This window comes from Centrocercus urophasianus, unplaced genomic scaffold (genome assembly GCF_019232065.1).
Source record: "Centrocercus urophasianus isolate 14NV4802_14NV808 unplaced genomic scaffold, USGS_Curo_1.0 seq_19, whole genome shotgun sequence".
NCBI lineage: Eukaryota > Metazoa > Chordata > Aves > Galliformes > Phasianidae > Centrocercus > Centrocercus urophasianus.
In genome coordinates this window covers 4,980,697-5,000,786 of record NW_024884744.1, presented here as the reverse complement: position 1 = coordinate 5,000,786, position 20,090 = coordinate 4,980,697, and the positions used below count along the sequence as shown (strand labels likewise).

Genomic DNA, 20,090 nt, shown 5'->3' with positions numbered 1-20,090 from the left:
TAAGTGTTTCCTTGTGTCTTGCAAACTCATAACTAGAGTTCATATTTTTGAAACACTCATTGGCATCAGTAAAGCAGAAAGGGATTGAAAATGGTAACACTTGCTCAGATGCAATGGGACTGTGCTCTGATTGTGTTCCTGCAGAACTGGATGTAAAATGTGTATCAATGCCACTATGAGCACATTTCTGCATAGCCTGAACATTTCAGAAAATCTCAGCCCATCCTTCTGCTCACTTAGCTGAAGGCAGTCCATCACATTAAGATAAAAAAAGCTTTCTCCTCGTATACTTACAACTTCCAGTGTGACATATCAATAATTTATAAATTACAAATTCTTTATAAACATATAAGTTAGCTGTCTTGATAGTTCTGAAGCCCAAAATTTTAGAAATTACTTGGAAGCTGTTTAAGACTAAGACATCAGACACACGTTATGTAACCTAAGTAGGCTGATGGTTAAGGAGAGTGGGTACTTCTTAATTTGCCGAATTGTGGCACGGACTTTATGCCACACTTGAAAGGGATGACCCTGCACTCAAACAAAAAGCAAGTTTCCTAACTGTGACACTGAACTCAAGCAACAATTTTAAATCTTAGTAGCTCTACCGTTCTCTCAGAAAATTAGATATTGACATGTCTTTTGAGGTTTCCTTTTGATGAGGACATTGATTTGGGTATCATTTCCCCCTCAAATTGTGTGATTTTCAGATAGGTGCATTCACTCAGGACGTCTTGAATATCTGAAAACTTGAATCACCTCTGCTTCTTGTGAGGACTGCTGATAAGTACCAACTTAAAGAAACTGTTAACTGAGAACTGGTGGAATAACATTTGCTTTTAAAGGTTTATTTTTCTTTGATTGGAAAGAAAAAAAACCAAAATGCAACCTTATAGTTTTCATTTGTCTGGATTAAATTGTAGTTTGAGCTAATTTACTAGCTGAGTCTTTTCCCCCATCTGACATAAACTCTAATATTCCATTCTAACAGTCCTTAAAAATAAAGGCAATAACAAGAGAGCACATGAAAACTTCCCAATGAGGAACTGCAGCGCATATTCTGGTTCAAATATGTTTCTGTCATTATGTGAGCATTCAAGTGAATTCCCTGATTACTCACTTCAGCATCTGAAAAAATCTCAAATGTATTGTTGATTCCTTCAATTTGGATGAATCTTATTTAAGATTCTACTAGGTAAGATCACTCTAGACTTACAGGAATTGTTCTGAAGCACTGTAAGGATAACTAGGGAAGGGCAGTTAAACTAAAAGCCGTGCTTTTAAAATTTGCTGGAAAAGATCAGCACAGATGTGTCTGTTCATAGAAAGCCAGGTGCTACCATTATTTTGATATTGATTGCAATTTGAAGAAAATGCCAGAACGGTCAAGATCAGAAATCGGATCTTCGATATTAGAAGTATTAGAACAATCGTTTATTCAAAACCAAAAGGATGATGAAAGACTGTACATGAAATTGCTTATGTTGCTTTCCTGACTCAAGCACACAGTAAGGGCCCTCCAGCAAGCAATTTTCAGACTGCAGTGCTACGGAGTTACTTCTCTTCAGTATCCATAGGACAGAATTGTAAACTCCCAATGTTTAAAATCTACACCAAGGAAGAAGCATTTTGAAATTCCCACACTGTTTTCAGTAGATAGCATGCTCATAGCCTGTGCCTTTTTTTATTATTGCTATTATTTGGAACAACTATGGAAGCAATAATAAATTATTAATCTGAAATCATTGTCTGACTGTTCCCAGCAGAAACTGTACACACTTAATTGTATGCTTGGTGGTAGCACAGGGGGAGACTGTCTCAGAATTCTTCTTTAATTAAAATTACATAGAATTACAGAGCACCAACTGTGAACGGTAATAAAATGTGGGTAGCACTGGTCTGTTTATCTGCAAAATAATACTGGGATATTTAGAAAAGAATGGGTGCCTTTCTTCTGAGAAATGCATACAGTCAGGACTAAAATCAGACAAAATTTACTCTGACTAAATTCCGCCTGCGCCATATTTTCGTTATCCCAGTACTACTATGTTTGTAAACGTTACATGCAGATAAAGAAAGGCTAATTTTCAACTCAAAGAGATCACGGCAGTTCTTTGTGCTCACGTTGTTCAGGAGTAGTCTCTGCTAACTACAGCTATATTTTCTCACACACATTAATAATAGATGCTCATGGAATTGGATGAGCAGTTATTCATGGAAGTAGCTTGCTCTCAACAGGCCTAAATAACTGGGGCGCATTTTATTATTATTTTCCTATATATATATAATAATTATATTATTATAAAAATATATATTTTATAATAGCAATAATAATAAAAAAAAGGCACAGTCTATGAGCATGCCATCTCCTGAAAACAGTGTGGGAATTTTAAAATACTTCTTCCTTCCTTTATTTCATCCAAGAAATGTAGATTAAGATACAATTTAATTTAGTTGTGGACAGCACATTTTATGAAGTGCTGCTTTAAACAAGACACAAGTAATTTAGAGACACACAGTAGTAGCACTGTCCAAGACGCTTCTCAAATTCAACTCTTCTGTTTTTATTCACCAGAAGATAAGTTTTGATTGCAATGATTTGTTTGGCTTTAAAGTGCTAGTTTATAAAACATACAAGTAGGTCTTACGATATTGCTGTGAATGATCTTATTTATATGCTGTATACATTAACTTTCTTATTATGATTTCCATCATCTCTCCTCTGTACCTTTCTAATGTTTGTTGCAACTGCTTTTTATGCCAGCTCTTAATTACATTGCAGGCAATTTAGGAACGGGGCTATTCTTTATTCTGTGTTTGTTATATCACACAACAGGGAACTGGGTCTGACTGTGAATATTGGCCACGACTGTCATATATAACAAAACACGATTACACATGCAGTCATTTGAAGCTCATGTGAGTTGGCCACATGACTTAAGTATAATTTGCAGAAAACAACCAAAACAGGAAAGGAAGAAACCTCATTGGGATACAGCTCACAACAACAAGCAGTTTACTGTAGATGTCATGAGCAGTATTTGCTAAATGAAAACTTGGAATTTTCTAAAAAAATTTCATTTCTAAATAAAAATTGTGAAATTGTGATGCAGACTTCCAAGTAACCTTTTCATGGCTTTCGGAACCTGAAATAACACCAAAGCAGTGGATGACTTTTAAGTAGGTTACTGTAAAACCTACATATTCCTCACACAGATCAGAGTTGGATAAAAGTGGTGCACTTTCACAAACCTTCTTCCTATAAGATTTAATGGAGCATAGTACCAATCAGTGCAATACTTCTGATTGTTTAAAAGCCTACTGAAAGTATGCAGTCCTGTAGTTCAAATCCATCAAATGCCTCATAGATGCATGCTATAAATTAGCAAGTGCCCTCATCAATATTAATATGTAAACATCCAATTAATGTTATATTTTAAACCTGTGATATTAACTAGGTGGCCTGAGACTTCTAAAACATCTGTTGAACTTCTGGTGGGAATGCAGTGAAAGTTTCAGCCCTATTTCATATGTTAAAAGACTGCCTCTACCCCTCAAGTTTGAGCTAAATATTAACAACTCTTTTTCTTCCATTTATTTTTGTATCTATGAAACCAAAGGATCATTGGGGGTACCCTGGAATGCCTAATTACACTTGCCTGAAAGAAAGGGAATTGCATTCCTAATGGAGGTCCATGAAAAACATATTTCTCTTGCAATGCAAAAAAAAAGGGACAGAATTTTTGAAGGCTGCTACAGGTATGCATGTGGAGCATGTTCAAATTACAGTGGGATCTCAATGGCCAGCTAAATAGCAATTTTAAGCTGTTAAAGGATGGCTAGAAATGCAAAAGCTCAGACTCTTCACTGTACAAGCAATACTCAACACTGATAAAAATATAGCAGAGCCCAAAGAGGTCCTTAAACTAAAGGTCTGTCAAAATTTTTACTATGCTTTTTTTCAAGTGTTAATTTCACTAGAATTCATCATCTGAATTGAGCTTCTCTGTGTAAATGGAAAATAACATTGCCAAAATTTAATAGGCAAATAACATGAGAATCTGTACATAGGAGTCAGAATTTGTGCTACTCCTGCCTGGATGGAACTCATTAGAGGCCATAATTATAGTTGGAACTTGTGGTTGCTTTGTGAGGTAAATGAATGTGTTCTGCTGTTTACTGATCTCTGAAGTCCAAAAATGTACAACTAGAGCCAGAAGGAAAGAATGTTTCTCTCCCCATTTCTTACCATGACAGCTGAAAGCAGACAAAAAGCTAAACTTAGCAACCTAGTCTATTTTAATACTAATAGAGCAATAGGATTTTCTGGAAAAGATCCTGATTTCTGAAACGCTTTCTTCTCCTGTGCCAGTGAAGCCACAGTCTGTTAAGCATATGAAGGAAATTGCAGATGGATTTTGCATCATTAGCAATTTAAAATTGAAGAGAGAATTTTGGTTTTGATTTAAAACATGCTCTGGACCAAGAACTTCCTTCATTCTATGAAGTTCAATGGCCCCTGTAAGGCAGAGCATCACACTAAATGATCAGAATGATCACAGTTACAGCCTGTGAACAAACAGCAACATCTGTTCCCAATCTGTCTCCTATTTCACAGGAGGGATTGGAACGGAGAAGGGAAGAATAGCTGCATCTAGCAATTACACTGCAGCCTTCACTTCGAGGCATGCACTGACAGTTCCCTGCTTTGCTGTGGACATGGCATCTGCATTCTTCACAATGTCTGTATTCCTCATTTCTAAAAATGGAATAATAGCATTCCTCTATCTTAGAAGAATGTTGTGACAGTGAATACATTAAAAATTGAGATGCTCAGATAACACTGGGGACTAAATAAGGATCTAAGATTGACAGACTGATTTTCTAAGTAATGTGTGGTTGACAGAATGGTGGATGAGAAGAATTCATTTGTGAGCAATCCTTCATGGATATTTAATAGTGCATAACTACTTAGAAGTCCAGTTGTGATCACTGAGTATGTAGTCTGATTAATAACTTGTGTTGCTGTATTAAGTCATGCTAGGAATTTTAGCATACAGGAAATAAGAGCGCATAAAGAGCTTCTTTTTTTTTCCTCCTGTAGCCATATTAAATGAAGTCAAAGTATTGCTTTACAAAAATTAAGACTGGTAGAAATATATTAGCATTACCCAGATATTTTGCTTTTCAAGCCAAACTTCTCCTCTAGACTGTGTGCATGCACGAGGAAGGTGCTGTTTATTCAACTGCTGAATGATTTACATTTTGCTTCCACGCTAGATCTTGCTTACCTGAATGTCAGCAAATAGGCAAATCTACCACTGCTATAAAAATTCAAAGATGCTCACTGGCTGCAGGGTCTTTTTGCCACTCATATTCTTGGTGCCTGCCCAAGTAATTCAATGTTTATTGAACAGGTAAGCAATCCCATGGAAGGGTTACACAAACCAGAATGCTATCAGACTGGGAGAAAAAGGATATTCATATGATTTGACTGTGCACACATTTCACATTGGTAAAATCTGAAAACACCTAAAACACCTTCATTTTTTTAAACAGCAAATTTGCAGATCATTAGCTGGTAATGTGCACTACTGCCTTTGGGCCTTTTCAAAACAAAAATGAAAAATGATCTAATTAAGCCTGGTCCACTGGTTGCAGCACATAGCAGAGATCCATGTTTGATTGCTGATTCCAGCGCTTGTGCTGACAAGGTTTGGACAGCAATACTGGTAGTGACTCGTGGCAGACAGGAGTAGGATTATTGAACACTGTTCTCAAATGAAATCTTCTGACCAAACTCTGATGCATGAATGACACAACATAGTATACTTTCCAGGCATTTGAGCCAAGGAGCTGCTATGAGAGATTTTTCATGGAGAAGGGCTTACAGCAAATGTAAGTGGGAGCTCTGAAATTCCTAAGTAATACAGAAACCATCCTGGGCATTTTAAATATCATTGGACATCTGCTTATGTAGCTTGGATTCTGTGGCTATGTGAGACAGTCCTTCTCGCCATGCAAGCCAGGTCTCCCAATTCCAACTACATCATTAATTCAGCTTTTTTTTCCCAGTATCACAACTGAACTTTTAATCAATATAAAAATGTATCATACTGCAAAAGGAAAAGTGTTTAATGGGCAGATCAGAAATCTAGACAAGTAAGGTGGCTTTGTACTTCCTTTCTCTTTCCTCATACTCATATCCAAATACACGACAGGTAGTTTGTGAACTCCTCAGTTCTGAATATGCAACACATACGAGAGCTCCAGTGCAGAGAACAGGTTCACAAAACACGGGGCATCCAATGCAACTCCTCCCCTGAGAGACAGTGAAACGCTGTGCCTCAGCACACATGGTTTCTACTAACCTAGCAGACATTCCCAGCAGCCTTCAGCATCTATTGGTCATAAAAATTGAAGCTTGCCCTGTCTCTTTGTGACTCTTGGAAGTAACAAACATCTAATTAATGCTCACATTCTTCTATTGGCATAGAAAGGAGAACAAAACTGCCACTTGTATGCCAGAGAAAATTAATCCCCGTCCCATAAAATAGAGATTTATTAATGTTGTAAATGTGTTTTTTCCCTCCAGTTTGACTGCTGTGCTCTTACAGCCCTCTCTCTCCTACAGCTGTCAATGTGGGATTTGGGTTTTCCCTGACATGGATGCCGGTTCTCCAAAGACCGAGATCCCTACTCTCATTTGACTGTGTGTTAAACTGCTTTCTGATAGCAGCCACTGCTGAATTTTAGCAAACTGTTTTAGTAATATCCTGTAAGTGTGTCTACTTAGACACTGGCTCAACAAATGTTAAGGCATCAGCATCTGTCCTGGCAGCAATACAGCAACTTAGGAGAGCCATTAAGGTTCACTTGATGAATAAACTAGGTTTCAAACCATTTCTTGAAACATACTGTTAAAACAAGACAGACTCCCTCTTACAGAGGCTAATCCAATGTAACGTTTCATACAAAATTCACAAGAATATCTTCTGCCATGCTTTGTCATGAACTAATGTAAAAATGACTCGGACTCATAGAGCTAAATGGATCTCAATTGCCATACTCAGTTCTGAATAGCATGAGAGCTTTCAGATGAGGTTTTCAATTAGGTCTTCTTTCAAACCTTGGGCCACCTGGTGGCCTTTCATTTACATACTTAACTCGCACTTTAGAAGAGGATTAAGGAAAAAGAAAGAAGTTTGTGAGTTTACACATAAAGTCTGTTCTGTTATTGGCTAAGAAACTGAATGCTCATAGTTCCCTCCCTTGATCTTTTGTGATAAGACCAAAACAGTTACTGTACTCTATGATTAAAATCTTATTAAGAGCTTTACTGTTTACAAATTAGGCTTCATTGTAATATCCGGCCAAAAAAGAAATGTTAACAGAGAAACAAATAGAAACTACCAGGCTCATGTGTGCTTTACTCATTGACCATGAAAAATATCAAGTACGTGCTTAAGATTCAGAACTTTGAAATAAATCTAATTGAAACGAAGAGACTGCTGAGGAGATAGAGCCCCTTGTTACCATTTTCACTGCCTTGAACAAAAATCAAATCTGCTCAGCTTATAACAGAATTCACAAACAGAACTGTATGCTTGACATTTCAAAGTTTTGATATTACTTGGTAATAGGGATTCTAAGGAACACAAGCAGATAGTTATCTTTGTATACTTGCAGAAAACAGATGGGATCAGATTCCTTTAGATGACATCAGCTTAGCTCCACTGAATTCACAGTTGCTGTGCAGAGCCTCACCAACTGCAAGTACTGCAGCTGCTCCAGGGCTGCCCCCCTTCCACAGGAGGTGGGGCAATCGTGCAATTACTTGTATTTGTTCAGGTCACCATAAATGCAGAAGGTTTTATATTTGGGGAGATTCAGTTGCTTAAGAGACACTTTTTAAGTTTTCTGTATTTTTCTTCTTACGAACAAAATATTTGATAAGTTTATCAAACTGATATCAGTCAGTGAAAAAAAAAAGAAACATCTTTTTACTTGGTGAAATACATAGGGTTAGAAAACATGCAAAAAGGTGTACAGAGAAACTTTAAAAGAGTGTTAGTTCAAATAGAATGGACAAAATTGAGTCAAAAGGTGGAATGCAACATATCAAAAGTCCATTTCAAGAAAACAAAAAACCCTCTGCTTTAAATATTGTTACTGTTTTGTATCAAAACGTAGAACTTAATGACATTTTCTTTTAAAAAATGTAAAATATATATATATGTATAACAACAAGCAAGAAGACAAAACACATCAAAAATGGGAATAAAAAAAAAACTCTTCAAAAGAAGACAAGAAGTCAAAAAAAGAGGGGAGAAAAAAGATTTTCAGGGATCCTTGTCATGCAAATCAGTTTGGCGGCAAAAAAATACCTTCATCTTCAGCACCGTCATTATCACCTAAATCATCTGTCTGTTTCTTTGTAAGGGGACCTAGGATTGAGAACGGAGAAAATGGAGGAAAAAAGACAATTCAAGAATATACAAGACTGAGGAAAAAAACAGTGATATTAAATTCCCATGGACGTTTCAAGAAAAGCATTTGCAAGGAGGGAAATCTTAGTTTCTAACAACCAATTTTTCATTAAGTTTTTAAATATTACTGCAAAACCTTCCCTAGGGGTATGGCTGTTAGAAACAACTAGCACACGAATCAAAGCGTGCCCAGTGCTTTATTTTTGTCAAATGAAGAATCAAAGCTTGTTTACTAAAAGCATACCCACTGTAATAAACTATAAATAAGCACTTACATTTCTTATTAGGAATAATGGAGACAAATGTCAAATTATCTTTCATTTGATACAATGAGGTAGCTAATAAACATCTGCTTTTTTTTTTTCTCTTTTTTAAACATTTATTACATTCTCATTTTAAGGGAACTGTAGTTTCCCTTGAAACCTTTGACCACCTGCTGAGATATCTGTGAAGAACCATGAAAATCCTTATGTAAAGACAAAACAAATGTGCAATCCAAGACCGACTGACAGCAAAGATTTTTGCCATTGATTTCAATGGGGCCAGGGTTTCACCACAGTACCCAGAAGTTACACTGAGTGTGGAATTGCACTTCTAGCTTGGGCAGAACGCACTCTATAATAATTTCTTATTTCCATAAATAGTTTACAACACCATTTTTTTCATGCCCAGCACTATATCATGAACAAGTCTTAATAGATTCATCACATTTTCCAGTGGGAAAAATGCCCACGCTTTTACTGAGTAATAAAAATATACACCAGAAGGAAAGTCAAAGGCCATTTTGAAAATATTTCCACGTCATATTTTACACACTTACGCACAAACAAAAGACAGTTGGAACTCAGCATTATCTTTCCTATTTTTTCTCTCTCTTTTTTTTTTTTTTTCAGAGCTCTCATTTCCATGACATTCTGTAATTTGCATGCAAAAAAGCAATCAGTACAAACACAGGACTAAGTAACAAAAAAAAAAAAAAAAAAAAGCCAGCCAAGCACAGAGTTGAAAACAAGAACCATCTCATGCATAAAATAGCAATAGACAAAAACACCAACAAAAAAAGATGAAAGGTATGTGCTGATATCTGCAGTAGATGTAGGCAAGAGACATGCATTAAATCTGAGCACCATTGTTATAACATTTGCATTGAAGAAGCTCTTCTTTTACAGGATATTAGTCATTCAGCAGTAAACCTGTAGGTCTTTGGTGAAATACTATGTATTTGAGTGATGCATTTAAAAATAAAAAATGTTCGTACCGGGTGCATGGATTTGAGAAACAGAAACAACCCATGAAGCACCATGAGATTTTAGCTGTGAATTTAGGAGCTGGACCATGTTACTGAGAACCAAAACTCAATACCTCAATTACTGCATCAGCCAGAAGTATCGCTTTAAACTTATTCTAAATACAGAACCACTAGAATTACACACGAGAAATTAAATACAAGCATTTTCATAGTTACAACTGCAACAACCATTCTGTAGTGAGCACAATAGCTTTTTGTACCAGAAGCCCTGATTGTAATCCTTACAATATACGGCGTCTAGATACCATGATCATATCTGAATACACACATTCAAATGACTTGTTGCCCGTTATTCTCATAGCACAGCAACTTACTTCCAAAAGAATAAAACTACAAAAGTAAAAGATGCATGCAAAGAATAATTATTTCACGGTGGGTTTCCAGGTATGGGAAGAATTAGCTTAAAATTCTTAGAGCTGTGCATTTAACTGCAATGGAGAACCAGGCACAGCTGAACATATACACACACAAATCATGGACATGGTTTTTATATTAATTTTTTAAAGGTCTCCAGAAAGGAATAAAGTAGAATCTGGAAGCGCAAACAGCATACAGTTCTCCAAATAACTTGCACAGAAAGGAGCTATTTCTTTTCTGGATGAAACCACAACCGGTATTACTTTTAAAAAATATGTACATAACTGGCCTTTATGGTTCCAAATCTCAACAACAGTTGCACAGAGCATTAAATATCATAGAATCGTTAAGGTTGGAAAAGACCTCTAAGATTATCTAGTCAAATCTTCAACAAGTAACACAAAGAACCAATCTCATACTATGACTTTCACCATACAGTGAAACATTATTTGGATTAGCTACTAAAAATAATCAGGCTGATTTTATTATTTATACAATTCTGAGTTTCTGTGAAAGTATAAATTCAAGCCACCTTCCTTATCATCGTGCCGCAATACACACCGTACCCAGATTCTTTCCCAAAGGGACTACCTGAGCTATGTTTAAGATGTTACAGGTTAAACCTGCTTTCTTCTTTCTCTCTCTGCCTCACAGAGAAAGGGAGAAGAACCTCTGCAGTTGACCACTGTGTGTTCGCAGGCGACTTTCCTTTGCTCAAAATGAAGGAAGTATCATAACTCCTGCCCACTTAACAGAAGAGTAATTATGTGCTCAGAAATAATTAAAGTCCAGCCATACTAATACTGTTTCTTATCACTCCCTCTGATGAAGGACTAATGTACTTTAGCTCCTAAATACATTAAAGCTGATTATAAATTCTTGATTCAGCAGAAATTAGCTGTGGCCTTTTAGTCCAGATGCGCATGGGAGGAATGGAGGTTGGGATGTCATTAGCTTCTTGGCCTTGGAAAGCTGTTCATCGTAAGAAGTGATAGTGGAAGTTGACACCATTTTGCAAAACAACAGAACAAATCTCCTAGACTTAATACATCTCTTCTTTAGTGTATAGCTATCGTTTGGGCCAAAGAGTTCTCCTTTAGTAATGAGAAAAGTCAGAACAAATAAAGGACCTTTTATATTAGGTTAAGTAGATGCTTGGGATCTAGCAATTTAGAAATCACCACAGTAATAATAATCCTTTGAGCTCAGGTGCCTGTTCAACAGAAAGGGAAAGAGGTGAGATTATGGAACACTGCTGAAAGAAGTGCTATTAGAACAATTCACTGAATGGACTGCAACTCCATGGAACTTCTTAGTGCGCACCTTAAAAGATTAGAGACACACATATGATCTTAAATAAGCAGCTTCTTGGATATTTCTTCATTTGTTTGGTTTAATTCAAAATTGAAGTGACCTCAAGTGAAGCCACCTTGCCTTTTTAGGCACTGCTCAGATGGAAGTACAAAATAACCAATCCTCTGTTACTCAAACTACCTTTTTTGTGCAAGCCCTCCAGGTGAACAAAAAAACCATCAGTGCTGAATTATCCACCTATCAGATATTAGCTGAAGCGCAATGATGTGTTTTACCTATGTTCTATAATTTAAAAGAAAATGATGAATTATAATTAACAGATCTCAGCATTTTTAGCGAAGAAAATTAAAAAAAAAAAAATCCAAGTCTTATATGTTGAAATTAAAACGTAACTATGTAATAGTTTTTCTTATAAAGGCAATGACAAACTGGAAAGATGCAGCACAATAATCATCTGATGAATAATATTATATCATTATCTTCTTTCATTTGAAAATTATAAACCTGTCAGCAGAAGGAAAAAAACTAGAATACTTAACAGAAATGATATTTAGATGTACAAATGGCAGTTAGGTCTAATGGCAAAAATAAACTGAAAAAAATTTCTGCCGTCATAATTTATTGCAATAGACAAAATAATCCACCTTGTATTGTCACTTATTGTCTTGCTTTCACCACACACTCCCTTCTTTCCTTACTCCTCCCTGTAAACTCCTTGTATTTGCATAATGCACTTATCTGTAGAACTACCAGCAGGGCAAAGCTCCGGTTGTCTTTGCTTTTTGATGATAACATTTGCACTCATGTTTTAACAACAAATGACAGCACAAACCTCGATCATTTCACCTCTTACTACCTGATTTGTGATGACAATCAAGTATTGTAATTAGAGCTGCAAGTAACTCAAATTTGCATCTACAAGTGAATGACAGGTGCAAATTGAACCTGTAAAAGGGTTGCCAACTTTCTTCGAAAATTTAAATGTATAAATGCTTTGTCACTAAAGGAGGTATTCTGACACTTCAAGACTAAGTCCTGCTGCGTCTTTTATAAAAGCATACTGCTGAAGTGTCACACAAAGAATGTTTAATCCTAAACCCTTTTATTCACAAGATTAATCACACTAGCTGGATCTTGATTTCCCTTAAATCTGAAGGAACTTAATTACTGAACAGCAAATTAGTATGAATTTAAATGATATAAAAATCCATGACGGTGGATAACGTTTCACTTCTCTGCTTCCTTTTTTAGATGCAGTCCAAAACTCAATGGATTCTCCGAGGCAAAGCCACTTTCTGTTCACATATCCCATATGGAAAGCCTAAATGAAGCTTCATTTCAGGCTTTAAATCCCATTCCCTTTCCCACTCTATGAATCTCATACCCTTTCTTGGTGGCTTTTGTTAAGTGACGCGCCTTACACGGAGTCATGCAGCACTACTAGAGAAGAAGGCAGGATAAGCACAGACCACTGCGAGAGCCGCAGCGCTCCGTGGCCCGAACACTCAGCCCACAAACTCAGCTCTGAAGCAGCACACAGTGTATCGGCCGGCTGCCTGCCCGCACTGAGCAGCCCTACAGAGCAGCTTTGCTTCACCTCACCCTGCACAGCAGCACACACCACCCGTGAAGTTTGTCAGCACTTTTTCCCTAACAAAGTACAAAGCTGGTGTCCTAGATGAATTATCCGCTAATCCTGACACGATTGCATTGTAAAACTCAGATTGCACTGAGTTCAGTACCCTTAGTGGAAGGAAGAAGCAATTCAGAGAAGAGCTGACAGCCTGATAATTATTCCAGACACAGTAGCTTCTGAAAACATACTGATTTCTGTTCTAGAGGAAAAAAAAGAAGAAAAAAAGAAAAGGTTACATTGGAATAAGAAGAGGGAAAGCTATTTGTTTCTCTTTCCAGTGGAGTAAGGAGAGGAACAGGCACCTGTGTGAAGCTGCAGCTGTTCCTCCCATTGGGATTACCTGCGAGCAAAACGATGCCTCAAACAGGCTGGGACTCTATTGACCAGCACTGACAGAGAAAAATAAAACTCCGGTGTTTGACAAGAAACCCTGCAGGTGGAACGCATCCAGAGGATGGAGGGGGGAAAGTAGCAGACATGAAGAATGAAATCCCTAACTGTCATCCAGCAGTTATCATCAGCATTCACCACTCTTGTGCAACCTCACCAACCTGTATCACGTCCGTGCAGCTTTTAATATTTCACTGGTATTAATAATTCATGTTGTTTAACAGACACATTCCAGGGTGACACACCACTATAATGAATTGAATGCAACATTACACAGCTGCTCCACCACCTGAACTTCAAGATCATAAATCAATTTTCTCTCTCGATAGGTAATGACTACAATTCAGATCCTAATGAAGACTCATGCACATGTTTAAGCTGCTGGGTAAGTTCTCTGAAGTCAACAGGCTAAACCTCCTAATAATGTAAAGATAGATCCACTACCATTAACACTACCATTATCAGAACTGCTCCTATTTGCATCTGGCCAGGAGGTCAACTCAGAGTTGAAGTTAACCGGTACTGAGCATCTCAAATTTTGTGCTTGGTAGAACTTCCATCAGTTATTCTGAACATAAATCTAATCAACAAATAATTTGAATCACATAACATCGAAGATTTGTGATGAAACTGAATTATTTTTCTTCTCATAGACACCTTACTTTTTATTTGTGTACACAAATAACATGCTAAGTTCATAATTTACATTAATCAAATTGCTTCCTAATTTTTAGGAAGACATGAATTTGTTTTAGATGACAAGCTTAGGAAAGTAGTGTTTAGCTCATTCTATACAACTGAAAAGTTATCTTAAGATCCAAATTTTAAATGGCAAAATGAAAACTTACAGTCGCTATCAATTTAATATCAATACTAATCTTCATATTCTTTCAAATATGTCCCCAGTGCTGCTCTACAGCACTGTACTGCTTTACAAATCAGGATGCGATAAGTGAAGAATGCTTTTCAAGCACACGTGAAGAGAGACAGCCAAGAAAACACCACCAATATCAGTAACAACAGAAGGGGTTGAGGTATCTGTTGACGTTTTTGTGCTCTGTATTATTTTCTTTCAGATAGATAGTAGTGGCCTTCAGAAATAACAAAATGTTGTCCGCTACCTCTTGCCCTAAATACTAACACTATTGAAATTGTTCTTAAAATTTCTAATTCTGTGTTTGAATTTCTATTCCCAGATGTGGAATCAAAAATCATTCAGCCAAATGCTGTCAGTCTGCCCTGTAGTGGAAAAGCCTTCCCTCTAACTAACTCTACTAACTGCAGAGGCTGTTGTCACAGCATCTGTGTAATTTTTGTTTATGGTACAGCTGAGCCTACAGTCTGGCTCTCAAGACCTAGCTCTGTATCCTAATCAGAGCAAAAGTATCTTCATGTAACCACGTAATTGAACGCTGCAGAAATCAAGTTAATTGTGCCTAATATTTTCATACAAGGTTTGGAATGAAATAAGTTCACCCACTCCTTTCTGCTGTGTACTTCATGTCTTCTGGTTTTCAGCTATATGCTTTTCAGTTCCACACTTAATTGTGCTACTGTAACCTGTGCAGTCTTTTTAACATCCCGCATACAACATAGATCATAAACAAGCTTTATTCTTTGTGAGTTCCTTACTACTAGTAAAACTTAATTCTCCATCCACCTCACAGAGTTCTTTAAAGTAGTGAAAGAGAGAACACTTCATTCATCAACCTTGCAATTCCCTGATATCAACTCCAAACCTCTGTGATTCGTTCTTGCCATTCCTCAGCAGCGATAAGAAAGTCTGACTCCATAATGAACAACCAAGGAAAACGTCACCCACGCCGAGTCATAACACTGGGTTATATTAGGCTGAACTGTAATTTGTTAATTGTAAAGCTCTGTCTTCAGCATTGCCCACAATTTCCCAATTATCTAATGCTGATACTGGTACCCATGGCACAGAGTTTCCTTGTTCTCACTGTTAAATCCACATCTGCTTGTTGTGATCTCAGGGGCAGAGATAACATTGTGAAAACATGCGTCTGTCCTCATGTGAAGACACACTTAAATGTCTTAAAACAGCCACACTGCAAAGTTTCTCCCAGAAAGGTAAAGGTCAATGATTTGTTTTAGTTATGTACTGCATGGAGATATGTACACACAAAAATACAGGCAGGTTCTCTATGTACATTTTAACAGAGATTCTTCCCACAGATTTGAAACTCTGAGTATCACTGAAATATAAATAGAAATACATTAAAAAAAATTCAGTATAAGTACCAATACTAAAATCTTAGTGTTCAGAACTACACTCTTTCCATTAACTTCTATTCTGAAAAGAATAAATACTCCAAGTCAGATATTTCTCCACTTTTCAAAGCTTTCAAAGAATCCTTAAAAGCCCTTTAAATAGCAACTGTGGTCACCAACTTTGAGAAACATAATTCTATTTGCCCTCATTACCACACTTTTAAACAGAATCAAAGTGCACAGCTCTGAGAAACAGAGATGGGAGATCTGAGGAGGCAGCACTTATGTAAAAGGCTGTCAAAAGAAGAGTGCCTCAATTTTTTTTCTTGTATTAACAAACTGTATTTTTAGAAGGGCATAATTTTAAGGTAGAACTCAGAACATCTCAGCAGTGGAACAGTCACAAAACAAGAACAGCACAGGCAGCTCTTGAAAGTCCACAGGATCAAGTTCTTGTCCTAAGAGAATCATTTTCATCTTGACATGTTTTCAATATTAGTGCCGTACCTGTTTTGAAACCACAGTTCACTTGCTCTGCGTGTTATATTAAGAATTCCCAAATGGATAGATAAAAAAACCTTACACTGAATGGAGCATGAAGGGAAATCAGTGCATCACTGCTAATGCAGCAGAACTTACAGACAAGCAGTGATACCAGGGACCACACATTTACACAGATACCATCGATTCCTACAGCAGGACAGAAGGCTCTAGTAAAACCTTTCTAGTAGAAATTTCCCCCTCATGCTTACTACTCAATAATCAATCAAAGCTGGTGAACAGGAAATGATTACCCAAATAAAACAGCTTTACAAAATGTCAAGTTCAGCTCTACAATACCTTATTTACAAACGCACAAAAACCTTCAGAGTAGAAAGTCAGAGTAGACCTTGCTTCATTTCACAAGATCCACTTGGGTGAGAGTGGATGGGTTTGGGACAACGTAACATTTCTAATCCTTTATCCATTGACAAAGACTGCACTTTCTGTAGGAAAGCACCACAGTGCACAATGATAAAAGCACAATATTTCTCATCTCTTAAAAAAAAAAAAAAAACCCTCTCCCTTTCTTCTTTATTAATTAATTGCCATCTCAGAAGCCTGCTTACTTAGGATGATTATAAAGGGCAGTTACCAGATGTTTTATACTGAGCTACATTTCTGTGTTTTAAAAGCTGATCCTGGTGGGGTGAGAGGTATTTTATTTTCCTAACAAACAGAGAATTTACATAAATAGCGTGAATTACTAAATTAAAATGACGGTCCAAGGTTTCATGCTACTCTTTCGATAACAACTTGTAGCTGAATTAATATGGAATTATGTAACAACTGCACAGAGCATTAAGATGTTTTATAATCAGACTTCTGTGATAATTACTATCATAATTTTTGCTTTAAAAAAATAGTCCCTGATATGATCAGAATATCAAATCCATGGGGATACTTCTGAAAATAGTTGAGCAAACACTCCTCGTGACTCTTCCCCAAGCCACCAGAAGCTCACAGAAAGATATCACAACAACCCAAGCTACATCCTGCTGAGCAAAATTCCTACAGCAAGCACAGCAAAGACTGCAAACAGAACAATACTGTAGACTATTAAACTAACAAAAAGAGAAACGGAATGACAGGCTTTTTTTAACAATCAGCTAATACTTTTTTCCTGCAGGGCAAAGATCGCTTTTGCTCATGGATCCAATTGTAAAATATATATATATAAGTCCTTGTTTTCACTTTGCCATCAACAATTTGGATTTCCCACAGTTGAGGGCAACATTTTAAGTTTACAATTTTCCTTTAAGATTTTGGTTTGCTATCACTGTAGATTCAATTAAATTTTGGTAACATTAGACATTCATTTTGGCTATTTAGCTACAGGATTATTAAGCAAAATGTAAATGCAATGGATTTAATGCAGAAAAAAAGGTGTTGATTCAATTAACCTTAGGAGGCTGTGAGAGCTTTTAAATCATGCCTTCAGATTTTCAGATGTGCTAAGCATATATTAACTTCTTGATTTAAACGTAGGAGAAAGTTTTAGAAATGCATTCTGAAGTAAGAAAGTAAGGTAATCCTCTTTCTCCTGGGATTTTCTGTTTACAATTTGTGGATATCTGACAGAAAAAGACTAGATGCAGATGTGAGAGTTTGAAAGCAAGAGAAAAGGACCCTATTACTGATAGTAACTTCCTAAAAACAAACAATTGTTTATTTTTCTTTTATTCTCTCTTGGAAACAATGCTGAACAATGATATCCAGTTATCTTGAGTTTTTAATAGAACAGTTGTATTTTTTTAATCACTATTATATAATCTCAATTTTTCTGGAAATAATTATAGACAGACTTCTATACATATTAAGCAAAATGAGCTCTTCATTTAAATTAATGAATTTAATATTTAGCTTCATATTGCCAGATGCTGTTAAAAACTGTTAATGTTTCAATATAAAGCAATGGAACCAACTCTGCAATTGGTACTGTATGTAAATCAAAACCACGTACACGTAAGGTTAGGATTCACTGCAGTTTTGGAAAGGGTTAAAGAGATTGACAGGCTGAGCTATGTTGCATCCTCTGCTGGACACGTTCCCATAGACGTTACAGGACTTGTCCTTTGCCACTGTCCTGCCCTGAAAGTCTTAGCCTTTGAATTCATCCCATCCCATAGCGTTCTGTTGTAGAGCTTCTCAAATTCCTAGCAGGCCACAGTTGTTTGTTTGGTTTTTTTTTTGCAAATTGTGGCTACTGTCTGTGTAAAGGACAAATAAAAAACACTTTCTGACGTTACTAATTTAACTTCCACAGCAGGGTATCTGAATACCAGGGTATCCAAAAATAACTTTACAAGTTAGCTTTGAACTATCAAGACTAGATCTAGTTCCCCATGCATGACCTGGGTAGCTAAAAAAGGAACTTGCAGGTGATACAGTCAGTGCAGCCAACAGGAAATTGTAATACCCAAACATAGACCCTTGCACCTGTAAACACCATGGATGTTAGCAACGACATCTCTGCAAATAATAATACGTGTTCAGAGAGCTGGCTCACACAAACAGCTACAGGGCGACTCCCACACCATCAAAATCTTAATCTTCATATGAGAATCCCACTCCAATTTCCAGATATTAGGATTAGGCAGAGAAGGGGCAGGAGGGGACGTACCCTTCCCTCACATGAAACCCAGTAAGGCTTCTGGTTTTGTTTCCTGATGCAGTCAATTTCGTAGTTTTATAAAACTTGTCCATCCACTGCTAATTCGTGTGCAGAGCTCATTTCATGCACACAGGAAGAACTGAATTTATAAAGTCAGCGCACTGTGCACTGCCTATATGATAATCTGAAATGCTGTTGTCTTGAATATTAGCCCACATCACTGAAAGCACAGATGGGTGATTCACATGAGTACGTGTCATATCCAAAATTGACTGAACCCTTAAAGTCTCCCAACTAATCACACCTGTCATCTTTGCTACATCTAATAACAAACTGTAGAGCTGATACTGGTTTTCAGACTTGAATTAAAGGCCCCTAAGATTTCCTTGCCATCACCTTTTATAACAAATCCATAACTGGGACCCATGAATGGAGAAAAAGTTATCTAGAAACCTGTACCATTTTTGTTAGCAAGATGCTCCATTTACTTCTCTCTTTACAACCACTCAGGCCCAAAAACATTTATTTTATAGCCACCTACTACCACTTCTCACTGGAGAAATGTTCCAATCTCCATTTGCTAAAAATTTGCCCCAATGTTTCATTTTAGCTTTGAATTTTAATTTTCTTAAAAAGAAAATTATACATTTAATGGACCACAGCTGTCTGGAAAGTATGTATTTGACAGGCATACAGTGCTAATTTGGAAAATGAATATCATTCACTTGATGAGTCACAATGAATATCTGCAAATATCTAAATTTTTTTTACTAGGGACTAGTCTTACAAGCATTGATACATACAAGTCATTCTTAAACACGCAAACAGTTCCCCAGAGAACTGAGGCCAAAGCTAACAGCTCCCATCTTCCTCACTGCACCATCACCTCATTGCAGCCTTTCAATACCTAAAGGGAGCCTACAAAGAGGAGGGGAATCAACTATTTGAAAAGGTTGATAAATGCAAGACAAGGGGGAATGGTTTTAAGTTGAGGGAGGGGAGACTTAGGTTGGATGTCAGGGGGAATTCTTTACAGAGAGAGTGGTGAGGTATTGGAACAGACTGCCCAGAGAGGCTGTGATTGCCCCGTCCCTGGAGTTGTTCAAGGCCAGGTTGGACGGGGCTCTGGGCAGCCTGGTCTAGCATTAAATGTGGTCTAGCATGCAGCGGGGGGGGGGGGTGGAAATTCATGATCCTTGAGGTCCCTTC

The 20,090-nt window shown here is 37.0% G+C and overlaps 1 protein-coding gene across 7 annotated transcripts in view; it reads right to left on the bottom strand.

The window, feature by feature from the left end:
• NLGN1 (neuroligin 1) overlaps nucleotides 1-20,090 on the bottom strand; it is a 274,010-nt gene that overhangs the window by 176,133 nt on the left and 77,787 nt on the right. For 4 of the 7 annotated variants that reach the window (XM_042820725.1, XM_042820727.1, XM_042820726.1 and 1 more), the window contains one exon: nucleotides 8,388-8,447. The exons of the other annotated variants lie outside the window; for them this stretch is intronic. In XM_042820725.1, the coding sequence (XP_042676659.1) occupies nucleotides 8,388-8,447 (60 nt within the window). The remainder of the gene's footprint in view (nucleotides 1-8,387; nucleotides 8,448-20,090) is intronic. 7 annotated transcript variants of the gene reach the window in all.